At 37.0% G+C, this 23,325-nt stretch overlaps 4 protein-coding genes and 1 long non-coding RNA gene across 6 annotated transcripts in view; 1 reads left to right on the top strand and 4 right to left on the bottom strand.

Annotated features, from left to right (window-relative positions):
* Nucleotides 1-23,325, bottom strand: part of ccdc61 (coiled-coil domain containing 61) — a 111,954-nt gene that overhangs the window by 62,544 nt on the left and 26,085 nt on the right. The window lies entirely within an intron of this gene.
* Nucleotides 2,932-4,689, bottom strand: LOC132988814 (odorant receptor 131-2-like). Its single transcript, XM_061056399.1, has one exon. The coding sequence runs from the start codon at nucleotides 4,477-4,479 to the stop codon at nucleotides 3,556-3,558; it is 924 nt and encodes a 307-aa protein (XP_060912382.1). The 5' UTR covers nucleotides 4,480-4,689; the 3' UTR covers nucleotides 2,932-3,555.
* Nucleotides 8,167-13,166, bottom strand: ppme1 (protein phosphatase methylesterase 1). Its single transcript, XM_061055516.1, has 14 exons — nucleotides 12,897-13,166; nucleotides 11,959-12,052; nucleotides 11,632-11,724; nucleotides 11,407-11,464; nucleotides 10,930-10,981; nucleotides 10,584-10,738; nucleotides 10,321-10,411; nucleotides 10,103-10,168; nucleotides 9,873-9,999; nucleotides 9,635-9,764; nucleotides 9,400-9,444; nucleotides 9,225-9,289; nucleotides 8,890-8,957; nucleotides 8,167-8,608 (listed from the first exon to the last, which is right to left on the bottom strand). The coding sequence occupies exons 1-14, from the start codon at nucleotides 12,980-12,982 to the stop codon at nucleotides 8,605-8,607; spliced, it is 1,134 nt and encodes a 377-aa protein (XP_060911499.1). The 5' UTR covers nucleotides 12,983-13,166; the 3' UTR covers nucleotides 8,167-8,604.
* On the bottom strand, nucleotides 13,526-18,846 carry LOC132988246 (uncharacterized). The gene is made up of 3 exons (XR_009675795.1): nucleotides 17,818-18,846; nucleotides 16,608-16,863; nucleotides 13,526-15,192 (listed from the first exon to the last, which is right to left on the bottom strand). It is a non-coding gene; the product is annotated as an uncharacterized LOC132988246 (long non-coding RNA).
* On the top strand, nucleotides 18,974-21,748 carry LOC132988245 (dicarboxylate carrier SLC25A8-like). The gene is made up of 8 exons (XM_061055517.1): nucleotides 18,974-19,115; nucleotides 19,403-19,531; nucleotides 19,722-19,860; nucleotides 19,973-20,180; nucleotides 20,270-20,467; nucleotides 20,575-20,676; nucleotides 20,757-20,937; nucleotides 21,030-21,748. The coding sequence occupies exons 3-8, from the start codon at nucleotides 19,735-19,737 to the stop codon at nucleotides 21,142-21,144; spliced, it is 930 nt and encodes a 309-aa protein (XP_060911500.1). The 5' UTR covers nucleotides 18,974-19,115; nucleotides 19,403-19,531; nucleotides 19,722-19,734; the 3' UTR covers nucleotides 21,145-21,748.

Here is a 23,325-nt window from a genome sequence, read left to right as displayed (position 1 = left end):
AAAATTTTACGTCTACGAAACGATTTATAGTGAGCCTTTATTTCTGACATTCAATCAGCAGGTTATTTTGAAATTAATTTCAATTAGGCTTGAAGGCAAGATTTTTGTTATAATTGTTAAACTTGCAATGGTGGCAACCTTGTTTGTCTGGAAATTTTCAACCAACAAGCCATGGTCAAACCAAAAACAGTCACATTGTTTTTTTTTGTGGTTTTTTTGACGTGCTGATTATTTAAAAAAAAAAAAAAGAAATTCACTATTAAAATTACAGCAAACATTGTCACTCTCAAAATCGTGTACACATAACATCTGAGTAACCATATAAAAACAGTAGTATATGGCCGCATGTCGCAAAAAGTGCCTGATCCCATGTGAGACCATAAAGCGACTCCAACCATGAGCCGTTTTCTGTGTATTTAGGAATGTATGGTGTGATATTGGAGGTCCATTGTTATCATAGTGTTTTAACTAATAAGACTATGTAGTAAACACAGTGTGCCACATGGACATTTAACTAACTAATTGTATTTTAGCTAATACACATTTTCTCTATTTCTATTTAAATTGATGATGCCCTAGTGATTTGTCTTGGTAGTTAGCCACATAAAGACTTTATCAATGTAAATTTAGTTTCTGGTTGAGGTCAGTCAACAAGTTAATCTTTGCAAAGCATTTTTGTTGGGATGAGATGGGGGTTGGGTGTGTATAACCCCTCATGCTGACAGAAAGCTAACCGGGTCACTGGTTTAATTTGAGTCTCAGTGTTGTTCTCTGGAGAGCCAGCAGGGATACAATTACTCTCTCACAGTCCCATTCATCTGCAAAAGTGCAAATATTTGTGAGCACGATTTAACTTTAATCTATTCAGAAGTGGTTAAAATAAGTGCATTGAATATTCTTATTGTTCTTAAGTTCAGTCTGAAATTCTTTTGAGTGCAACATGAAAGCTGAATTCTGCTATGACACAGAATCTCTGATGAGGGAGAGAGAGTTGCGGACAAAAAGACTGTATAATCAAATAAATATGGAGACTTCTTCTAAATTACAGACATATAAAGATTTGTGCATCACAGTCTTCCCCTAACTTTTCCATAAAGCAAAGTTTGGACATGATGAGTACCACTATAATGTAATATTTGTCTTTTTTTAAACTTTGTTTCATATTTGCTTTCTCTTTCATCTGCAGGTTTTATTTAAATTATATATTTTTTTATTTAACCTTTATTTAACCAGGAAAGAAAACTCATTGAGATTAAAAATCTCTTTTTCAAGAGTGTCCTGGCCAAGACAGGCAGCAGCACAATTAACAGTTTCACACAAACAGTGAGCAGCCAAACATTCAAATACAAATGAATTATAATATATAATAATGACAAATTAAAATAGTAGCTTCTACGCCGATTGAATATTTGTTTACACAGTTTAAGATTAAGCGACAAGATAATTTTCTAAGAGGGTTACTGCACTGTTTTGCTTTATATTTTCTTTGCATTTGTGGTATTATGTCCCCTCCATTGAGCAATATTTATACAGACTGGTAAAAGAGTCTTGCAATTTCTGAAGAACAATGTTTTTAATACGATTGAGTTTTTGCACATAGCCCAAAGAACACAGTTGATATTGCTTTAAAAAATGTCTTAAAATGTCTTTGTGACTACAGAGGCAGAGATAATTATTCTGTCTTTCTGTTTCTTCCTTTTGTTAATATTTTTTTTCTCAGAAATAAACTGTGATACCAAAAACCAAACAGTGTCTGTGGTAATGAACCTTGCCCTTATTAAACCAAAGGCACATAATCCTTTGGCATAAATAAAAGTTTTCTTAATATAAGAATCCAATTTCTTGGTCGAGGACGTGAAGAATCTGCTCTTAACTAAAGCTACTCTCTATCACCAGGTACTTTCTTTCTCTGGAATGTTCTTCAACCCTTCAAGTGCTCATTCACAGAGGCCCGAGAGGTATTTAGAGGGCTTCAGGATGGTGGCAGAGTAAAGATTGGTTAAATTAGTCCACCTCCCGCTCAGATCCTTCTTTTATTCAGCTTCCCTCCCTGTTTACACACGTAAATTGGTCTCTCTCTGCTTTCTGTCTTCAGCACATTTTTCTATACAAGTGTCCATCTGGACTGTGGGAAAGAAGGGGGGGGGGGGGGGGGGGGGGGGGGGGGTAATTTCATCCATGATATCACATGTTACTGAACATTTATTTTCCTCTAAAACTACATGCAAGCCTTTTTAGGTATGCACATTACTCATGTGAATACAACAGCCAAAGTTTGTCTTGTTGATTTACAAACCAAAGGTGACATCTGCTGGCTGAAAGTATGAACTATACTTGCATTTTCAAACTACATTGTGATGAGAAGACACACCTTAATGCTCTCTTGACAGTGTCACCTTGTAATTGGCCCTAACTTTATAACTTTTAAAAACAATCATTAAGAAACATGATGCATATATGAGGATATCAAACTAGGTCAGAGCTGATAGGGAGGGATAACAACTAGTTCCAAAAAGAAAAGCTTTTGTTTTTATTCTACAAAAAGAGCAGATATTATAATTGTAATTAAGTGTGTCCTGTTTGTTGACAACTGACAAAAACATAAATTATTCCTGGTAGAATTTCCTGAGATGAATGCTTTTTTTCCCCAGCAGATTAAATAGCGTATATATATATATATATATATATATATACATGGCTGTGTTCATTGAGTATTCAAATGTATTATTTTCATCCTAAAAATGCTAACTTAAACAGCTCTAACATTTTGACAACAATTTTTGTTAAGAACAAATCAAATATTGAACATTTTTTAACAGCATATGAAAAGTTGATTTTCCTTCATATTCCAAAGTATCACAATACATGGACTTTGGTGTGCATTAAATAAACAACTGGCAGCAGCAAACAGAAGATTGCCTGTAGAAACTGTGAAACAAAAACATGTTTCCCATTTATTAAAGAAAAAACAGGGAATGATTTTTTTTTTTAAATTTCAACCAATGAACTATTATTGTTAGATGTTTGTGTTATTTTCCCGTACATGACAGAAGTGATGACACACATATTTTTTTTTGTTTAATTGTCCGCAGTGATATCCCTGGTACTATGAAGCGACACAGTCTTACTGCACATAGATATTTAACTTAATGTTAAGGTTTGATGTCTCTGTTTTAAGTAACAGCATGCATTGCTTTTTATCCCATCATTCTATTGCAGTGAAGCCTGTATTTAACTTACTGATATTTTCCTTAAACATAATTTAAAAACTGGATTGAGGGTGAAAACAACCTGTATGAAATATGTCATTTTTATCCTTTACAGCTCTGTGAAAAAATATCTGCTCTTTATGCTGGTTTAACATATTAGCAAATCAGTTTATATTAGTAATAATTTACTGGAGACTTCAAATACTAATCTCAATTCTGAATGAGTCTGATCACAATTAGACCTCATTCAAATAATAATCCCAAGACAAAACAAATGCCTTTACCTGATGCAAATAAAAGTTGACATTCAACATAACTTTGTAAGAGAAAAATAACTGTATTAAAATCAACCCTTTGGAAATGGCTTTATAGTAGTTCTGCAGCCAAAGGTGAAGTAGTTTTTAAAGACATATCTGAAGGTGTTATCTCTGAGGCCGTATATGAGAGGGCTCAGACACTTGGGGAAAATGATCAGACCCACAAAAAGTGCGTACCGAACATGAACAACCATTGCAGGATGAATGTTCGACTGGTCGCTGATGGTACTAAATAGAGATGAGGTGAGACACAGGCACAGCTGAATCAGATGCAACAAAACAGTTTTATGGGCCTTACTGGCATCACGAACATTAGAGGAGGCAGACTTCACAGTAATCATGATAGCTATGTATGTATAGATGATAATAGTGCTCACTAATACAAAATACACAATGGTGAAGGCCTTGTTTAAAGTGGAGTAAATCTGCAGTCTGAAGACACTGTTTCTGTAGCAGAACCTTTGCATGGGGATGCTTGTGTTCTCCAGACTGACAAAGAGGAAAAGCTGGGTGAATGAGTCAAATGAGCCGACAGTCCACATCACAGCGATTGCAATGCCCGTCCTCCTGGTGGTGGCAATATCAGCATGCCTCAGAGGGAAACAAACGGCAATGTACCTCTCCAAAGACATCACAGCCAGGTTCAGAGGTGACATCTTTAAAGTGATGGATGCAAGCATAATGATTATAATACAAACATGATTGATCATTGTGACCATAGTCACAGCGAAGATGTACATAAACATGGAGAGAAAAAGCTGCAGGGATTCAGTGAAGAGCAAATGACCAAACAGGACATAGCGGGAAGACTCCAGGAGGAGAGGAGTCTTCAGTAGGGCATAAAGCATGACAAGGTTCACGTAGAGAAAGAGCAGACATGGCAGTGTGGAGAGCAGAGCTTTGGCAGTTGTTTGAAACGGCATCACTTGAGTCCCTTCTGATGAGTCGTTCATGGCCACAGCTTGACACAGTGTCTGTAAAAGTCACAAAAACAGACATACCCTTACCAACATCATGAAAAGTTTGATGTATTTTTTTTTCCTACAAACTGCAAGTCAGGTTGTTTTCACATTTTAACAGCAAATCAATTCTACCATTCAGACATCACAGGTAATAATAAGGCATGTCATTAAGACCAGTAAAAAATGTACCATACGTACAATTCAAAGAGTAGGAGATAAAATAATCTACATGAAGTCTAACATCATTTAAAATACATGCTGAAATCAAAAAGAACACACATTTCCAAACCCCCTGAAAAGTAACACACAATGATTAAAGAGCATCACAATAAAAATACCTCAGAACTTCACAAAATCAATGTAGTTAAAAGCGTTATAAAGAGATGTACTGTGTTGTATGTCTGAGACACATAACTTACAATTTAGTGGTGAGTTCTTCTTTTGAACTTGTTTTAAACATCTGAGCAGTGATCTAACCCCCAGCTCATTAGTTCCCTTTCATAAGCAACCTGTGACATGACATCACTCCCATCATAACCAGTCAAAACTCTTCATTGATTGTTGTGAGCAGTTCAGCAGTTTACAACTTCTTTTGAAGAGAATATGAATTAGTTCCTAAAAAAAATAATGGCAGTTAATCAAATATATAGTGTTTCTGCTTTCTTCTTATTTCATAGTATTCAATTTAATTTGCTGACGTGAGCTTTTCTTCTGCCAGTCAGCCTGACAACATAATTAGCTCTCTGACATATTGGTTAGATTCATTGAAAAACTCCAACCCTCCTTAATACAACAGCAATACAAAAACTCTGACCTGTCGAGAGTTGCATCTCTTCTGTGTTAGAATTACAGACAAAACAAAAATGGTAGTAAAAAATAGAAACCCATGTACCATACTTTTACATTACAGTAAAAATGGCTGAACGCACAAGTTGAATTTTTACCTTAAGGGTTCTATCATGCTGGATTTCAGGGCATGCTGCTGCACTGTTTTCCCACCTCAATGTTTCACAAAGGCAATTTCTGATCAGTGTACACCTGCTGAGCTACTGAAGTGTGAAAAAATTGAATTGAAACAATTACTGATGAACAAGGTCAAGGGAACAAAACTGGGCTGAAGTCAGTAACTGCTACCTGGGAATACTTTTAACAGCCTGTTTAAACAACAGTGGATACAAATGTGAGCATGTAAACCAGAGACAAAATCAAGCCACATTGGGTTTTTATTTCAAACTCATTTTAATTCCCAATAAAGATAAATTCCTGATGTTTTTGACATGAATTGATTGTCAAATTTCGACATCATTCGGACATCTACTCTTGATTTAAGTTGACATCTTCTTTTGATAGCAACTGGACGTTGGCTCTTTGACATCAACTGGAGGTCAGGATGGTCATCAACTTGATGTTGGGGTTTTTGATGTCAATTTGATGTCAGATTTTGGTATCAACTGGATGATGGCTTTTGATGTCAGCATCATGTTGGATTTTGACATTAACGTTAACGTCAAGTTTTGAGTATAACTTGATTTTGGATTCTGCTATCAACTCACAATAGGTTTTGATGTCAAATGGATTTTCCTTCCTCACTATAAAATGACTGCACAATGTTGGTTGTTGATGTCAATCTAACTTTGTTGGGTGATCTTTACCCATTTTTAATATTCTTCCTAAAATCGTTTCCCCTTTTAAATCAGAGTTTGATGACATGTCAAAGTCCAGTTTTGCAAGTTGATATCAAGTCAATCCCCATTTTCATCTCAACCAAATACCTCATCAGTCCAATGCTGGAGGTGGATTTCATCAATGTTGATGTCAACACAGCACAGGATTTAGTCTTCAACCCAGTGTTGATTTAAAGCTTCCAACCAAAGTTAGGGTTTTGACATGATCAAAACGTTGGGATCTGCAGTTATCTCAATGTTGGGTTTTGACCTCAACCAGATGTTGGTTTTGACATCAACCCAACAAGGGATCTCAACATCAACTAGAACTTGACAAAAACGATTGCAAAGGCAGCAATTTCTTATATTGCTTATCAAGCCATGAAGCAAATCCCTCTCTGACTCTACACCTTAAAATGCATGGTACAGATTATGCCAGGAATGTCATTTGCAAAATATACTGATTTTACACGGAAGGTGAGAAAAATTTTGTTCGGTTGACCTGTTGGTGCGAAAAAACAGACAACTGCTAATCAACCATAATTCAGCCATATTGGATTATACTGTGTACAGTGGTCATTTTAGTACCAGCTTGTCAGGCTCAGCTGTTTGAAGGCTGTTTGGGATTACAATCATCAGTCTGTACTCTGGCAACTTCAGCTGGACATTAAGTATGGGTCAAGTTCCCAAGAATAGTCTATTTGAGCAACCATTGATGTCCCTTTTTCATTTTAAAACCAATAGTTCAAATGTGCTTTCAAACTTTGTTTGTTTGCAAATAGGTTATTTTAAACATTCTTATTAAATACTACAGTCATCTGCACTATTACCAATATGAAAAAAATGTATGTTGTTCATTATGCTTGGAGGTGTGCCAACAGAAACTAGTGTTTGACAATTGAAAAGGTTGATCTGTTAATGGAGAAAGATGAATGTGAGGTATTTCAAATGTTACTCCTCTTTTCATCATGAATGTTTTCATAAATATTTTGCCAAGAAACAGTATTTAACTCTTGATTTAAAATGTGATAGACAATGCCATCATAAGACCAAAACAAAGCCACACATTCATAGTGCTCGTCTCATATTCATTAAGACACCTTGTGCACTCTAATGATCACATCTCTTCAAATGTATTTAAATCAGTTTTTCATATGGCAGATTTGTTTTGTTTTTTTATACAAACTTCTTTTCATTTTGTTATTCTTTACATTTCATGCATGTTTATGAAGTATAAGATTATTCAAACAGCCTTCAATAATTCTATCAAAAAAACTTTTATTCAGGGATGCTAACATGTCTGACCTGCTTAGACTCTTTGTCTCTTAATGATCTCAGAGACTATGTCTTTGGAGAACGTCAGTATTAACACATTAATTATTCACATGTTTATGTTGCACATTGATGTAATATATTACCCAGTGTGTTGGTCCACAGAGGGACAATTAAATCCTCAGTTTTGTTCCATGGTGTAAATCAGGGGGAACATGTTGCAGATCTTTAAAAGTTTAGAAAACTTTTCTATTTTTTTCATTTGTTTCTGCTGTATCATACTTATTTCCTTTTTGCTAAATGGAGGAACAAGGTTTATGTATTCCTTGTTGATGCTTTGAAGAGAGAACTCAAAAGCACAATATGGCAACACAAGTAATACAATTATAATCGAATGTGATTGAGTTGATTATATGATTTATTTATACATTCATTAAAGCAAAACAGTCAAATCCAGGTAATACGAGTAGAGTTGTCCAATCACTGTTTAAGTGGCATATAATTAAAATAAGTGTAACTTCAACATCTGTATAGTTTAAAAATATATATATATAATTTCTTCCTCAATCGTTTGGCTGTGTCTTTTTTTAATGATGCAGAATAAAAAGAACCAATGCCAAGTCACGTGCACACAGTTTAGTGATTTTAGTAGATTAGTAGTGAAATTGATTTTAACCCCCAAAAATGTCATGCCATTTCCATTTTTCTGTGTGCATAATTGAATCTTTAATAAAGGTCCACATTTAAAATGGTCATGATGTATTTTTAATACACATAAATGTACAAGCACGGAGGGCATTTTTACAGCATCCATCTTTAATTATTGTTTGAATTCAAACATTACAAACACATTATCTATGATGCTATCAATCAAAAGAAAAGAAAATCAAACAAGGGGAGCAAAATATTTTTAGAAACTTAAGAAATGTATTGTAAAGCAATTTTACAATCAAAAACCATTAATTCAAAATAAAAAAATAAGGCAAAGCTGTAAGGCATAGTATCTACAACACAAAAGCAACTTAATAATTATAATAATAATAATAATAATAATAATAATAGTAATAATAATATTTTTCTCTAAACTTGATGCTAAAGTGGATGAGGATGAGGATGACTCTTGAAACATTTCTTCATCTCTTCTATGGCTGCTGGTTACATATATTCTTAGAACTGGACATTAGCTGTGGAAAGATTATTGCACAATTATAACATGAAAACAGGAAGTGGTGCAGCTCCCGCTCTGATTTTGAAATGATTGCCCTAGCTTTAAAACAAAAATATGTTAATCAGAGTTACTCCATTTCTTTATTAGAGAACATGTTAAACAATGCTTGGACAATTTCATGTGTTTGTACCCCCCCAAGTAATTATCAACACTACTGCACATAATAATTAACTGATTACTTGAAAATCTAAAACAATCTTGTGTTATGTACAAATTCTATTGAGGACGTCTACTTACCACAGGTATCCTTCTTTAAACTCAGTAAATTTGTGCCGAACCATAAATGTTGCTAGAGCATCTGCTACCTGGCAACAGATGACCAAAAAACAACTTAGAAGAAAAGCAATAAACTGGATCTTAACCAAACTGAACAAGCTATACAAAATCACAAAACCAGCCGTGCAAACTACATCATAATATGGGGTTACAGACAATATCTCCTATGTTATTATTTTATTGGTGAGTTAAAGATTTTCTTGCATAAGGGTTGAAATATCAGCAAGCGTCATACAGTAATTTGTAAAATGTCATAGGTGAGTACAAACAGCTCAGAGTCTTATCTCAACCCTTACTTTTTCAGGTGCGTCTTCATGGACAGCGTGACCACACTGAGGGAGGACTTGCATTTGAAACTTCCCTGTGAACAAACAGTGGAGTTAACAATATCCAGAGTTTCCCACTGGGACAAGAACCAAAGGCAGTGTAGATTTTTCAACCATGTTTAAAACTGTCATTTGTGCTCCTTACCTTGCATTTGTCCAATAGTAAGGTCTTTGTCAAGTCTGTCCACTCCTGTACAATGGATGAGTTTCGGTGTGAAATTGTGAAGTTAGTAAAATAGATTGAAATAAAACCGGAGTAATTCATATTTATTCTATCAAGCTGGTAGATTATTTGAAATTCCTTTATACAGCCCATCCAGATGCTTTTCACGTGTATAGAGTGCTGAATAATAATGTACATTCACTGTGGGAGATCTCACCTGCAAGCAGAAGCAGTTTTGGTGCAGGGCAGGTGAGAAAGAGCGCAGACAGGCCTCTGAACCAGCCGTCCCAGTATTTTTCCGTCTTTGAAAGCTCCACTCTCCAGGTGAAAATGCTTTCCTTTTTTACCTGAAAGAAAATCAAACTTACTTGATAACCTCTCACAAACACAAAGACACAAGTATGCATACATACTGTACGGTAAGTGTTACATCAGAAAAACAAAAAAGATATAACCTCTTGGTCATCCTCTTTCATCCTTTTCTTGTTTGATTCTTCTTCTACTTCTTCTTCCTCTTCCTCCTCTATAATACCTTCACCTATGCTATTAGACACACCTGGACAGCTGGTGGATTCCTCGCATCTGTCAATGTCAGATTACAGTAAGTCAGCACACGATGCAAAACACATAACCAACAAAAACCATGCAGGACATGACGTGCAGGTGAGAAACAGAGCTCACATACTTTTTCACCTGGCCTCCCATGGACACCCGTGCTGACTCTGTGTTTCGGATCTGTCCGCTCTTCACACTGAAAGTAATGAAAAAGAAAAGTTAAGGCACTGAATTATAACAGTCAGCTAATCAGTTAGACAAAATTCTAAATGTTAAAATTTTGTCTTCGTTTAGTCCGTATCGCTTACTTCCGAGATATAACAGTATCACCTAGTAGATTATGTTTACCTCCACTCGATGGCGTTCTCCAGAGATTTGAAAGTCTTTGGCCGACTTCTGAGGAAATTCTGCATACTGTTCAAAGCATCCATCGCTGTACCTGAGTTACCAAAATGATTTGTTAGTAATGAACCCAGAGGAACTACACTCGGCTCATCACTAATACAGTTTTATCATGCATATTTATGAGATTAATGCAAATAAGCACTATACAACAAAAACAGAAAACACATATCCATGTTGCTTGTATTCATGACAACTTATGTACCAACCTTCTACAACGTCAATGACACAGAGGCCCAGCAGGGACGGTATATGATTAGCAGCAGCTGTGTGAACTGCAATGGCTCCACCCATGCTGTGTCCAATAATCATGATCGGAGGCGGGTTCTCGCCATAGAGCATCTCCACCACTTTGCCGATATCCCTTTATTAAAAAAGAGGCAAAGACGCCACTGTTAACATTGCAATACTTTCATTCATATGCGGTACATGTTGATATTTTGGTGAATACAGGGATTCACTTTCCCCCAAAAGATGTTAAGAAAAAAAGCACATTTGGTTCTCAGATAATCAAGCATCTACTGTATATGTGCTGCACTGCATACAGTCACTTACTTGGCCATCGTGTCTGCAGAGAGATCGTCAGGATTTTTCACTTTGCTGTCGCCTGCAGGTGATGAGAGAGTAGAAAGTTTCAACATCAGTTCCATTACAGCTCATGTATCTGCAAAGAATGGCCTGCAGTTTGAGTTTTCCCCTGATCACACAATGTGGCAGAGTCTAGTTCTAATCCCAAAGTTAAAAGAGCTACTTTGGTGCAGCATTCTCACTTAGCTCACACTGCAATATTTATGCAGACTCTTCTTAGCAAATGAGATGAATGTCGAGGATGCATTGCAATATTTAAGAATGCAACTAGGATGCAGAGATTGGAAGATTTTAAATAAACAGCTAAATATCTTTTTTTTTAAAGGATTATTGTAAAGGAATTGAAAATACTACCTAAACAAATTGATACATTTCCATCTAGATGTCAATATAAATACATTGTCTTATTAAAAAGTGTTGTGTTGTAGAACTAGCTGTACTTACCATGAGCACGGAGGTCCATAGCCACCACCCTGCAGTTGATCCTGCTGCAAATGACGGCCTGTAAAGACACATTAAGAAACAATTTCAATCCAACCTAGTACAGCAAATACCCCAATATTCATTGCAGCGTTGTGATTTCCCCACACGGTTGTGGCATATTCTAAACATACACTTGATCAGACTTAGGAGGTCAGATAGAGAGTCTGTTATAGTTATGATACTTACAGTGAACACTGCCCAGGAGAGTGCAGAGTGGCCTCCTCCATGGAGCAGGAGCAGCACAGGACCATGAGCGCCACTGCAGTAAATTCTGAAAAGGTTCAGCGGAGTCAAAGAAACACATGCTGAAGCTGTATGAGTGAAACGTGAGGCTGCTGCACAAATCAGAACAAACAAGACTGTTTTAAACGGACTCTCTTTAATGGTTCTATACATTGAGACTGGTACAAACAAATAGTTTAATCTGATATAACTTTGATGCAAACACACCAAAGTTTGAACAACTCAGGCTAGACATTTCTCTTGACATACAGAAGCTACTGTAAAGGATATATCTTTGCCAGTTTCATTTTCCACCTCAACGTCCTCCATGGTTTCAAAGTAGTGACTCCAGGGTAGGGGGGAGAAATCTCTTTTACGTCCAGGTCTGTAAACGATACAAAAAGACAAATTAAACCAAATCTCAAATCACAACAGGATTATAGAAACACATCGGCAAGACAAGCAATTCAGTGTTTTCATCTGAAGAGGAAAATCTTGCATTCTCAACATTTCACATGGTCAAAACTGCAACACTGAGAAGAAAAACTTTACGTATGTGTAAGAGTGAAACGATAGAATAGACTTGAATAAGAAAGGTTAAAGTATGTTGCAAGAAATCAAGAGTGAAATTTAATGAAGTATTATTCAAAAAGACCAAAATGCCACTTCTGCCGCTGTCCCTCACAAAACATTAAAGCTTGGCATCATAGACAACCTGAGACGTTTAAAATCTCTATGTGCAGACATCATGAGACTAAAGACTTTGTTCACGATTCAGAGAGCTTGGATTAAATTGAACAAAACCTCAAATACGCAACACTGTCAAGTCGCATCATTTATTTGTCACCTACAAGAGAAAATACTATTATTGGAGACTTCATCGTACTAGGATGGATATCAGACATTATGAATGGTTTTGGCATCAATATAGTAACAATGAACACTGCGAATAAATGAGGTTATGTTCCAGAACTACTTGGTAACTTTCGTTTTATGCAAAGTATTTAATGTTATGGCCAAATGTTATTCTGAACAGTGGTGGGAACAGCTAGCATAACAAGCTAACGCGATCGGTCCAGCTGTTCAGTCTCCAATAAGCTGCTATAACAACAAAACAAGTCAAATGGATTACACAGAAAATGTTGCCGCTGTACATTTTGTGAAATGACGTTTTAGTCAGCCAGCAGAGTTAATGTCTAGCTTTTAAAAATGTTGGCTTTCTTTCTCACCCCATTTTTATTTTGGAGCTGGACTGCAAGCCTCCAGCCAGAGGAGGTCTGGAAGCTAACAGGTTTAAATGAAGCTGCTTCTCCATCTTGACGAAAGCTGGACCAGTGTCTGTCAGGATCGGTTTATTGACACCTTCCCTCTACTTCGCCACATAAGATTTTCTTTGACACCTGAAGCGACGCTAGCCAGGCATTGGTAAATTATGTAGCACTAGCCGACTACGTCCGTCTGTCAAGCTAAAGGCGACTCTTCTTCTCCTTCTTTAAGTGGTGACCGCTACCAGGCGGAGCATTATCGCCACCTACTGTTGTATTTATTTTATTTTTTATTTTATTTGTCAATTTTATTTCATTAAAAAAACAAAACAATAAAGTTAAGAAAAACAAACAAACATAAAATCTCAAATTTTGAATGAAAAGGAGCAGAAAGAAGATTAATCTTATAATATCTGCCCCTCTTTTACAAAACATTAATTAAAACAAAACAGAACACTTAATTCAAAAACAATTTAAATTAAATTAAATTGGCTGCAGGCAAACACAGCCACTGGCAGCCCCCCTTGTAAGTCCACCTTACCAATTCATTATGCACAAAGTATATCACAATAAATTGTTATTACAGTATCTCACTGACATATTTCCACATATTCAACAAACTGGCTTTCATTTTTCTTTTAAATATCATGTTTGATTTTGATTCTTTAGTTTCTCTGTTGAGATTGTTCCATATACCTTTACTGTTCCTTCATTGTTTATAACCTACTCTTGTTGTCAGTCCAAAATTAGGCTATGTAGAAAGGTGAAGATATATTTTAATTACCCAAGAACTATTTGTAAGTCCTTTATATTTTTCATTTGTGTAATTGGAGCAGACATCTCCCCAGTTTCCATTTGATTGCGGAAGTTGCAAGTTTCCGTTAGATGTTGGACTTGGATGATTCCAGATGAGATTTTGAGATGAGTTTAATGTAATAGGTATGTCATAGTCTTATCCTGCTGTCCGTTCTGTTTTTCTCCTGTGATCTTCCCTCTCTCCGACTTTCTGCTGAATCTTATATGTCTTCCCTTAGTATCTGTGTCCCAGAAAACCTCCCACTGCTTCTTGATTAACATATACATTATTATGTTTCTGCCTTCCGTATTGGAATTTGGATTTGCTTTAAACCCATTTTTAGCGAGGTGATCTACTGTCTCATTCCCTTGAACGTCTACATGATGTGGTACACAAACTTAACATCTATTTCTAATCTGATGCTTCTGTACAAAAGTAATCCAAATGTCATATAGAATATCTTGTCTACGGTTTGATGATGAATACTAATCATTCTGCACTTGAGTCTGAACATAATAATATCTACATGGGTTTCCTCTATCATGTAAGGCTACTGCCAGCATTTGAACTGCATGTGTGGTCTGTTGCTCTCCTGGTTATCTTCACTTTCAGTTCTGGGACATAAAATGTACAACTTCATCCCATCATCAGGATTTTAGGATCCATCTGTGAAAATCTGCACATAGGGCTCGGCCTCTTCTTTGATTTCCTTTATAGCTTGATTCTGACCTTTTGAGGCTCAGGGACACTTAAACTGCCACCCAAAGGCTATACAATAATGCTTTGGTTAACAACATTTTAGTTTTAGTCTTTCTAGGATAATAAATATCATCACTATTTCCAAGAAAAGAGGCTAACTAAATCACTGACCAAAAATAAGACTATACTTTTATGTAAGCAAAATATATTTTTTACTTATGACAGTTTAATTACTATTTCGACCCCATGCGGACAGGTCATTTAGAAATGATGTTAAATGATTTTGAACTTTTATTTGTTTCTGAATTACATAAGAACAGTAAGTAATTTTGAGAACTGAGAAAGTTTAAAAAATTAAAAGTCCTATCGAAACAGATTTCAAGCCTAAAGGTATAATTTTGTACCCTAAAATAAAGATATAAAATAAGTTTTCAAATGCACCAAAACAGTTAAAGAGCAGCGCTTTATTCTAGGGCTTTGTTATATTTCTGAACACAAGATGGCAGCATTAAAAGCGTTACTCATTAAATTTACACTCCACCTCTATAATAAAGTCAGGAAATTTGACTTACCATGGTGGCCCTCTCTGCTTTGAAAATGTATCAGAGGGTCTAGCGTTGCAAACAGGAGGAGTGTAGAGATTGTAAGTCAGTGTTGAACAGGCTGAAAGAATCATCTAATGGCAGACACTGTTGAGATGCATCAAAGAAGTGTGGTCTTCACAATCTCATTAAAGGGCAAAAAGTGAGAATATCTTGGCATCTGCTGAAAAAATGAGAGAACCTCCTGAGGCCATTGTATCATCAACAACAAAAAAAACAAAGAAAGTACTTTGTTTACTGTTGTGACCTCTTGAGAAACCAATAAGAGTTATACAATTAATTGGTACAATGAGCAAAAAAAGTGGTTATGTGTAGATTTTTATTTTATTTATTTGTTAGGGACAGTGCATATTAATGAACAGCTGTAACAATTACAGCTGTAAAAATGCCAGATTATAGCAGAAGTGCTAGTTTCCATCTGTTGTCCCTAGGCAGGTAACAGAGAAAGACAAATTACAAATAAAATACAAAGACAAATACAAAGGCAGTGACACAAGACAATAATAGAGGTTAAAGGTGGTCACAGACTTGGTTTTCAGATGTTATCACTAGAACTTTCAGTCCAGTCTGTGTCACTTCTATTCAATGAAAGACATCTCTGTTACATAAGGATTCATGTTGTGACAGCTGACTGTCTACAGTTGCAGACTTGTTAATTTGAGGCACAACAGAGGACAGGAAGAGTTGATTGGGAATTCATTTAGTTTGTTAAGTACAATTCAACATTACCAATCTGAACAATGATGCCTTCACTGATCAGGGAATTATTAATAATTTAAAACAAACAGCTCTTACACAATGATAGGAGCAGCTGGCAATCACCATGGCAGCTGCTGCAGAAAATCCATCCTGCCCGTATATTTTATGTGAACCATTTGAGCCTTGAATCTTGCGTTAAATAAGTAAAACATTCTATCAAGATACCAAAAACCTAATTGTGGAAAGATTTAGTGACTAACAGGAGAATTTCAAAAACTCAAATAAGCTTGGTTGGTAACTGTCAGACTATCTGTTGATTTGGCTCGCACCAAGAACAAAACGTGTTTTTTTCATGTTTGATTGGGGTTGCATGTCTTTTTAATTATTTGTATCTTCATGCCAAAGTTTACTTTTTTTTCTTGTTTTTTCTACATATTTGGGCATTCCATTCATTAGTTTTGATGTGTTTAACTTTGTTTCTAGGAGAAGCAGTAAAGTGGAAGGACTATTTATGCTCCCGGCCAACCAAAGCTTTATCTCCACAGACACAGATATTGACTGCAAGCCGATCCCTTGTCTGCTTTGTCTGATGAAAGCTGAAAATAAAAACTTTGAGACTAGCAATGATGGCCAAAAATAAGTACAACAATTAACAGCTGATTCCTTTCTGGTATGCAGGGACACAAGTTCTCTGTGTGAAATATCAGTTTGTGTGAGCTATGAAATATTGTATGTCATAGTGAATACCAAAAGAATTAGTCTTCATTATTTCTTACCTAATAAGAATAGTTTTAGAATAGTTAGGATGTTCATGTACAAATGGTTATGTGATTTAAGAGACATGTTGGGTCATTGGTGCTCCACTAATGCTCCACTAACCTTTAAGTGACGCAGGGCCTGACTTTATTTTTAGTGTAATGTTCTGTATTTATTGTGTAATGGAGATATGCTGCTTCACAGCACTGACTCAACCTTCATGGTATTCCGATAGCCGGACAGCGGAGTGGTGACGGCTCAGATTCATCTTCAGGGGGCTGTCTGTGAGGTCACTGCAGGCTGGTTGAATCCGGACCAGCAACTTGTTTACTGGTCTGCTAGTGTGTCTAAAGGTTATTCACACCGTGTTCCCAGGAACCTGTTTTTAGCTCCAGGTCAAGAAAGCAGCTGGTGAAAGGTGGCTCATTATTTTTGAAACTTTTCCAATATTTTACTTGCAAATCTGATGAAGATGAAACAAGTACAATGAAGAGAAAATCCACTTTGGACTTTGGTTATTAAATCTATATGTGTGTTACTATTACTGATATTTTAACCATAATGCTTAATAATCAAAAAGAATACCAAAGTGATAAACTGAGAGTAAATATAAAACACAACATATAGAGTCACACTAATTGCAGCTGTGGCTCAGTTGGTAGAGTCGTTGCCTCTCAACCGGAAGGTCAAAGGTTCGATCCCCAGCTGGGCAACATGTCCGATGTGTCCTTGGGCAAGACACCTAACCCTGAATTGCTCCCTCTGCTTCGGTGGCAGTGTATGAATGGGATTAGTTACTTCTGATGGATGATACTACATAGCGATCACTACCATCAGTGTGTGAAAGGGTATGAATGGGTGGGTGTGACATGTGGTGTAAAAGCGCTTTGAGTAGTCGGAAGACTAGAAAAGCGCTATATAAGCTCAAGTCCATTTACCATTTACTAATTACGTAAAGATCTCCTCATGCAGGATGTACCATAATCACAACCAGCAGCCTACATGAGGATCTTGATCAGTATAAATGTTAGTTAAGGCCACTTTAATAACTAGTTCAATAAAATACAATAAAGAGTGGAAAAGGTGTTAGAGGTGCAGGGCATTTACAGGGAAAGGACATTTCTCAAGCCTTGTTGGAAAAAAAAAACTTCAGGGACTGTTAGATTTGTGTCTACTGAATTATGAAACAGTTTGCCAAATGATGTTCAAACATAAAAAAGCACAATTACTAACATTATTAAGAAAAACAAATAAAGCAGCAGCACACACTAATGTGCATGATACAATGTAAGAAGTTAGCCGTACAGTTTCAGGGATATTACAACATACTCACACATGTTCGGACAGGTGAAACAGTACAAATATGAAGAGGACATTTCTGCTCAGTCAACCACATGACTTGATTTAAGCTTGACCTGAAGCTTCTATGGAAAGTGTCAGATATGTTGGCATGCACACACAGGACTCCTAACACTGCAATGCATAAGTGTCTCCACTTTCTAACACTCTAACCTGTTCAGAAAGCAGAGCTTTATTTGGGTGCTGCTGGTTTGAATGGACAGATGCTAATGGCTAACAGATGCTTTGTGCAACCCACCCACCCTCGTTCATTATTGGCTGAGAAGCATGGCGTTTCCTTTGCCTGGAACATGTTGTCATTTTATGACTTGCAGGGAGGAAGGACGACGGAATTTCTTAAACTCCTGAACTAGGTGTGAGTTTTGGAGCACAAACACTGTGAAGGAGATGTGTAAAATGTTATCTATCGCAGACCTCTTGTCAGCCAGCTAAATGCCCCCTAAAAAAATGTTGGGACTCCAGACAGGCCACCCTATCTGATTGGCCGATTATACCAACCAATAGAAACATGAGGCATGTTCCTTGATGTCAGTGAGTATCACAAGCTGCCCCACAAAGTTGAAATGTTATGAAATCCTCATTTTAATGCTAAAATAGTGTTTGTTCAGTTTAGGTTTTGATTGTATGGGTTAGGGTTAGGGTTAGGGCTTGTATATTAATAATAATAATAATAATAATAATAATAATAATAATAATACATTTTATTTAAGGGTGCCTCTCAGGACACTCAAGGTCACCCTACAAGTTGTTGATTTTTGTGTTCTTAATAATGTTGTGTTGTTTTGGCTGATGTCTCTTGTATATTTCTTATTGAGTTTTCTTCATTTTAAAAGCCAATAAAGAGACAGAAATTGCAAATGAGCTCAGAGTATAAATGTTGGGGTGTGTGGAATTGATTTGTACCTGCATACTTCTCCCTACAAGTAAACATAAAATTAGTTAATGACTACATAAATAAATCAACAAACGAAACTAAAAGTATTTGTACAAGTTTATAGAGTACATACAGTATGAGTCCCTGACATAATGACTCTCTAAGGAGCAGATCAACAAGAGCTCAAATATCCGGCTGTGTCTCTCAGTCTCTGGTAAACACCCGAGGTGCACATGACAGGTGTGCACATGTGCAAAAAGTGCCTATAAATTCAGAGGCCTCTTCAGCAGTGAACAGAAAGCAAACAGTTTGAGAGGAGGACACTAAAGGGACTAATTTTCCTAAAGGACAGTGTGTTCCCACTGTGCTGGATTATAACTTTCCTGGAAGACTTTTAGGTAACTTTTCACATGAGGACAATTTTCTTTTTTTCAAAAAGCATCTGTGGTATCAAGCTCAATCTTTGCCACTTAATATTTAAGTGTTAGATGATTAGATAAAAAAAAAAGACACATTTGAAATGTTAACCGTTTTAAATGCTTTGCTCAATTGTGTTTTGTACAACTAAACCCACGTTTAATGTATCACCGAGTTATCAAAATGACCGTTTTATTAGTGAAATGCATGACACCTAAAATATGAATTATTCTAAAAATGAAAAATAAATGAATGCTTTTTGTTTCAGTGAGTGGTGGTATGCTTGCTTGGCTCACTTTGGAGTTTATGGCCCAAAGCATTTTCAAAACAAAACCACTTCCAGGGACAAGTGTACTTCTGGAAGAAACTTGAAGATTTTTGTTACCCTTACTAACAGGTATGCACAAAGTTTAGCATGAGTACCTCAAACATTTGCACACTCAGTATTACTAATTAAAAAGAGCATTATATACTGTGTGTTTGCATTGATGGCCTGGTTTGATCTATGAGTATTTTCAGTATCTTGATCTACACAGATGCCCTGAGTAAATGACATTAAGTGCAGATATTTCCATTTATGTAATCAGCCCAGACATAGAAATGGTTGGCGTGAAGCCCAAAGACATGGTGCCCTCTGGAGCAGTCAAATTCTTCGGAGCAGGAACTGCAGGCTGCATAGCTGACCTGATCACCTTTCCACTGGACACTGCCAAAGTCAGACTACAGGTGAGACACAATGTTTGTCAGAACTTCAAATGTATAAACTTGAGATTAAGTCTAGTCAGAACTTTTCTCAAGCTGCTGCTAACAATTCTTGAACGTTAACCCTCTTGTTTAGATCCAGGGGGAGTGTCACGCAGTAGAAGGGTCCAATGCTGTGAAGTATCGAGGAGTGTTTGGCACCATTACCACCATGGTGCGTACAGAGGGGCCCAGGAGTCTCTACAATGGACTGGTGGCCGGACTCCAGAGACAGATGAGCTTCGCCTCTGTCAGAATAGGCCTTTACGACTCCATGAAGCAGTTCTACACACGAGGCTCTGAGAGTGAGTTACATAACCTGAGTGTCATCATATTACACAAACACGGTTGTTTCTCTTGAATCCACTGACACTAATGGACACATGCTGCACAGGTGCTGGGATTGTTACTCGTCTCATGGCAGGCTGCACCACAGGAGCAATGGCAGTGGCTTTTGCACAACCGACAGACGTTGTTAAGGTGCGTTTCCAAGCTCAGGTACGACTGGCAGATGGTGAAAGGAGATACAACAGCACCTTGGAGGCCTACAAGACCATTGCTCGGGATGAGGGAGTACGTGGGCTTTGGAAAGGTGCTTGCAATTTGTACTGTAGTATAAAAACTAAGCTGTATCTATAAGAATTTATCTTGGAATGTCCCTTCACTGTTTTTTGAAGACAAACCTCCTCTGTCTTCTAGGTTGTATGCCAAACATCACCCGTAATGCCATTGTAAACTGTACAGAGCTGGTGACCTATGACATGATCAAGGAACTCATCCTCAAGTATGACCTAATGACAGGTGAGGTGGTAAAGCTAACACATTGTTGTACAATATGCAGATAAAGGTTTTCAGACACTTATTACTCAGCTCTTCTACAGACAACCTGCCATGTCACTTCACTGCTGCCTTCAGCGCTGGCTTCTGCACAACAGTCATTGCTTCTCCTGTGGATGTGGTTAAAACGCGGTTCATGAATTCAGGGGCTGGTCAGTACAGCAGTGCTATCAACTGTGCTCTCGCCATGCTGGGAAAAGAAGGACCTTCTGCCTTCTATAAAGGGTAAATTCACATTTACGTTACAAGCGAACCAAACAACAAAAAACAACCTTTTTGAGACACTCTCTCATTTTTCTTTTGTTTGTTTCCTAAAGGTTCATGCCGTCTTTCCTACGACTAGGCTCCTGGAACATTGTGATGTTTGTGACCTATGAACAAATTAAAAGAGGGATGACCAGAGCACAAATGTACTGGGAGTCACCATTTTGACCAATGACTGTGACATCAGACACTACTGCACAGAAACAGCTATCGCAGTTGTGACCATTAGTGACTCGCAGTTTGGGAGACCTGCAGGTTTTGGGAGGAAGCCACAAATTGTCGACGTCCTGAATGAACACTGAATCAAAATAGACTCTGAGGGCATTGTTGTAGTACCTTAAGTGATTTAAGTACTCAAGTCAGTAAGTATTGTAATACGTATTCTTGGTTCAGGGGTAAAAGACTGATGCGTATGGTTATTCCATAAGATTTGTTTTAATCTCTAATTAACACACTCACTAAAACCTTGGTCAGTAGCTTTGATGATCGATTTCATGTTTACAAGGAGGAACTGTGAGACTATTTGAATAATGTTGTGTTAGGGGAAAAGCAATAGTCAGATTGAGATCTGGCAACAAAGACCTAAACTGTGATGATTTCTATGTTCCTTCTGTTGCTTCCTTTATTGTGACTCATGTGAAATGCTTTACTGTTGGATTTTATAGGTTAATTTATGCGCTGCTTATTGTAAATAGCATGATTTATTGCAGGTCAATAAATCATAAATAATTTATGTTGTGTACAGTAATAAATATTTCCAAAATGTATAAATGATGTACTGTTGTTTTCTGTCAAATACTGACCTTCTATATACAATAGTTAGAACATATCAAGTAGTTGATTGGAAAAGAGAAATTCCATTGTTGCTTATAACATAACTTGAACTTTTAACTTTGTAGCACACACCTCAGGTTGATACAAACGATTAATGTCACAGGTCGGGTAAGGAAAAATGTCATTATGTCTAGATTGATCAAGATGTTGCCTCAGGATTACATATTACTGCAAAGCCACCGTAAACCGGCTGGGATGTCAAAGTTTTCAGGAGAAAAGGAAACTGGTTAATGTATTGCCTTATGCATATGACTAATAAAACAGTTGTGCTGATTTTCACTATAAAAGCATTGGTAGCAAGTTATCTGATCGGACAATAGGCATTCCACAACAAGGATTGAATAGAGGACATCATAAAAACTGAATCCAACTATACAACTAACAGGCACTGATACTCCACATATAATACTGCAGGTGCTACTACAGAAAGGTGTGCATGAAAATGTTGTATCTGTTGCCTACCTTCCTGGTCCAGTCAATGTTTGAAACTGTTTGCTTGAGAAGGAACTGAATGAAATAAAGACAAAAATTTATAAAAATAATACACAATCAAATATAAATTCATATATGGCAAATGGACTTGAGCTTGTATAGCACTTTTATAGTCTTCTGACTAGACTACTCAAAGTGCTTTTTACACCACATGTCACACCAACCCATCCACACTCATTCACACACTGATGGCAGAGGTTGTAGTGATGTCTATGTAGGCTATGTAGTGAGACCATCTGAAGCAACTAATCCCATCCATACGCATTCTTACGCCGCTCATGAAGCAGTGGAAACAATTTGGGGTTAAGTGTCTTCCCCAAGGACACAATGGACATGTTGCTGCAGGAGCTGGGGATTGAACCCTCGACCTACCGGTTGAGAGACGACGACTCTACCAACCAATATGTAGGTCAAAGTAACCTCTATGGGGAGCCCTTTTCGAAAATTCGAAGGGGATGCTATCGAGCCATTTAGCTACACACACTGACAAAACCCATATCAAACATTCAACTTTGTCACAGGTCACTTATTTTTTGTGAATGTACTAGTATGTCAAGCCCCCTGAAAAAAACAACTTCCTGTTTCTTGGCAAACAATGTCACCATGGTCACAGCATTTGAAGCAGACCTTTGAGCTTTACAAGCTCAGATGGTGAAGGTCTTAGTTCAAATCAATTTTGAGGAGGATATGGGAAAACTTGTAGGAATCAGTAGGGATTCTTCAAAGCAGTACCTTCCCTTTGTCAATAGGTGGAGCTGTCACTAATAGAAAAATTACAATTATGAATGTGCTGGCCTGGTGTGTGATATGTTGACATGTGAGATCTGATAATTGACCACTGCATATCAGAGGTATAATCATTTATCTTTTTGTCCATTGCCAAAAAACACATGGACTTCCCACCACGGACACACCCTTTGAAGACCACTAAATCTTTTGATAACTTTAATCCCCAAAGTGTCTACAACACGTTGACCCAAGAAGTTGTTGATCAGATGAAACCCCTAGGACAAGTTCATTCAA

Source organism: Labrus mixtus, chromosome 14 (assembly GCF_963584025.1).
Source record: "Labrus mixtus chromosome 14, fLabMix1.1, whole genome shotgun sequence".
NCBI classification, from domain to species: Eukaryota; Metazoa; Chordata; class Actinopteri; order Labriformes; family Labridae; genus Labrus; species Labrus mixtus.
The sequence above is the reverse complement of the archived record's forward strand: the minus strand, read 5'-3'. Positions and strand labels throughout refer to the sequence as shown.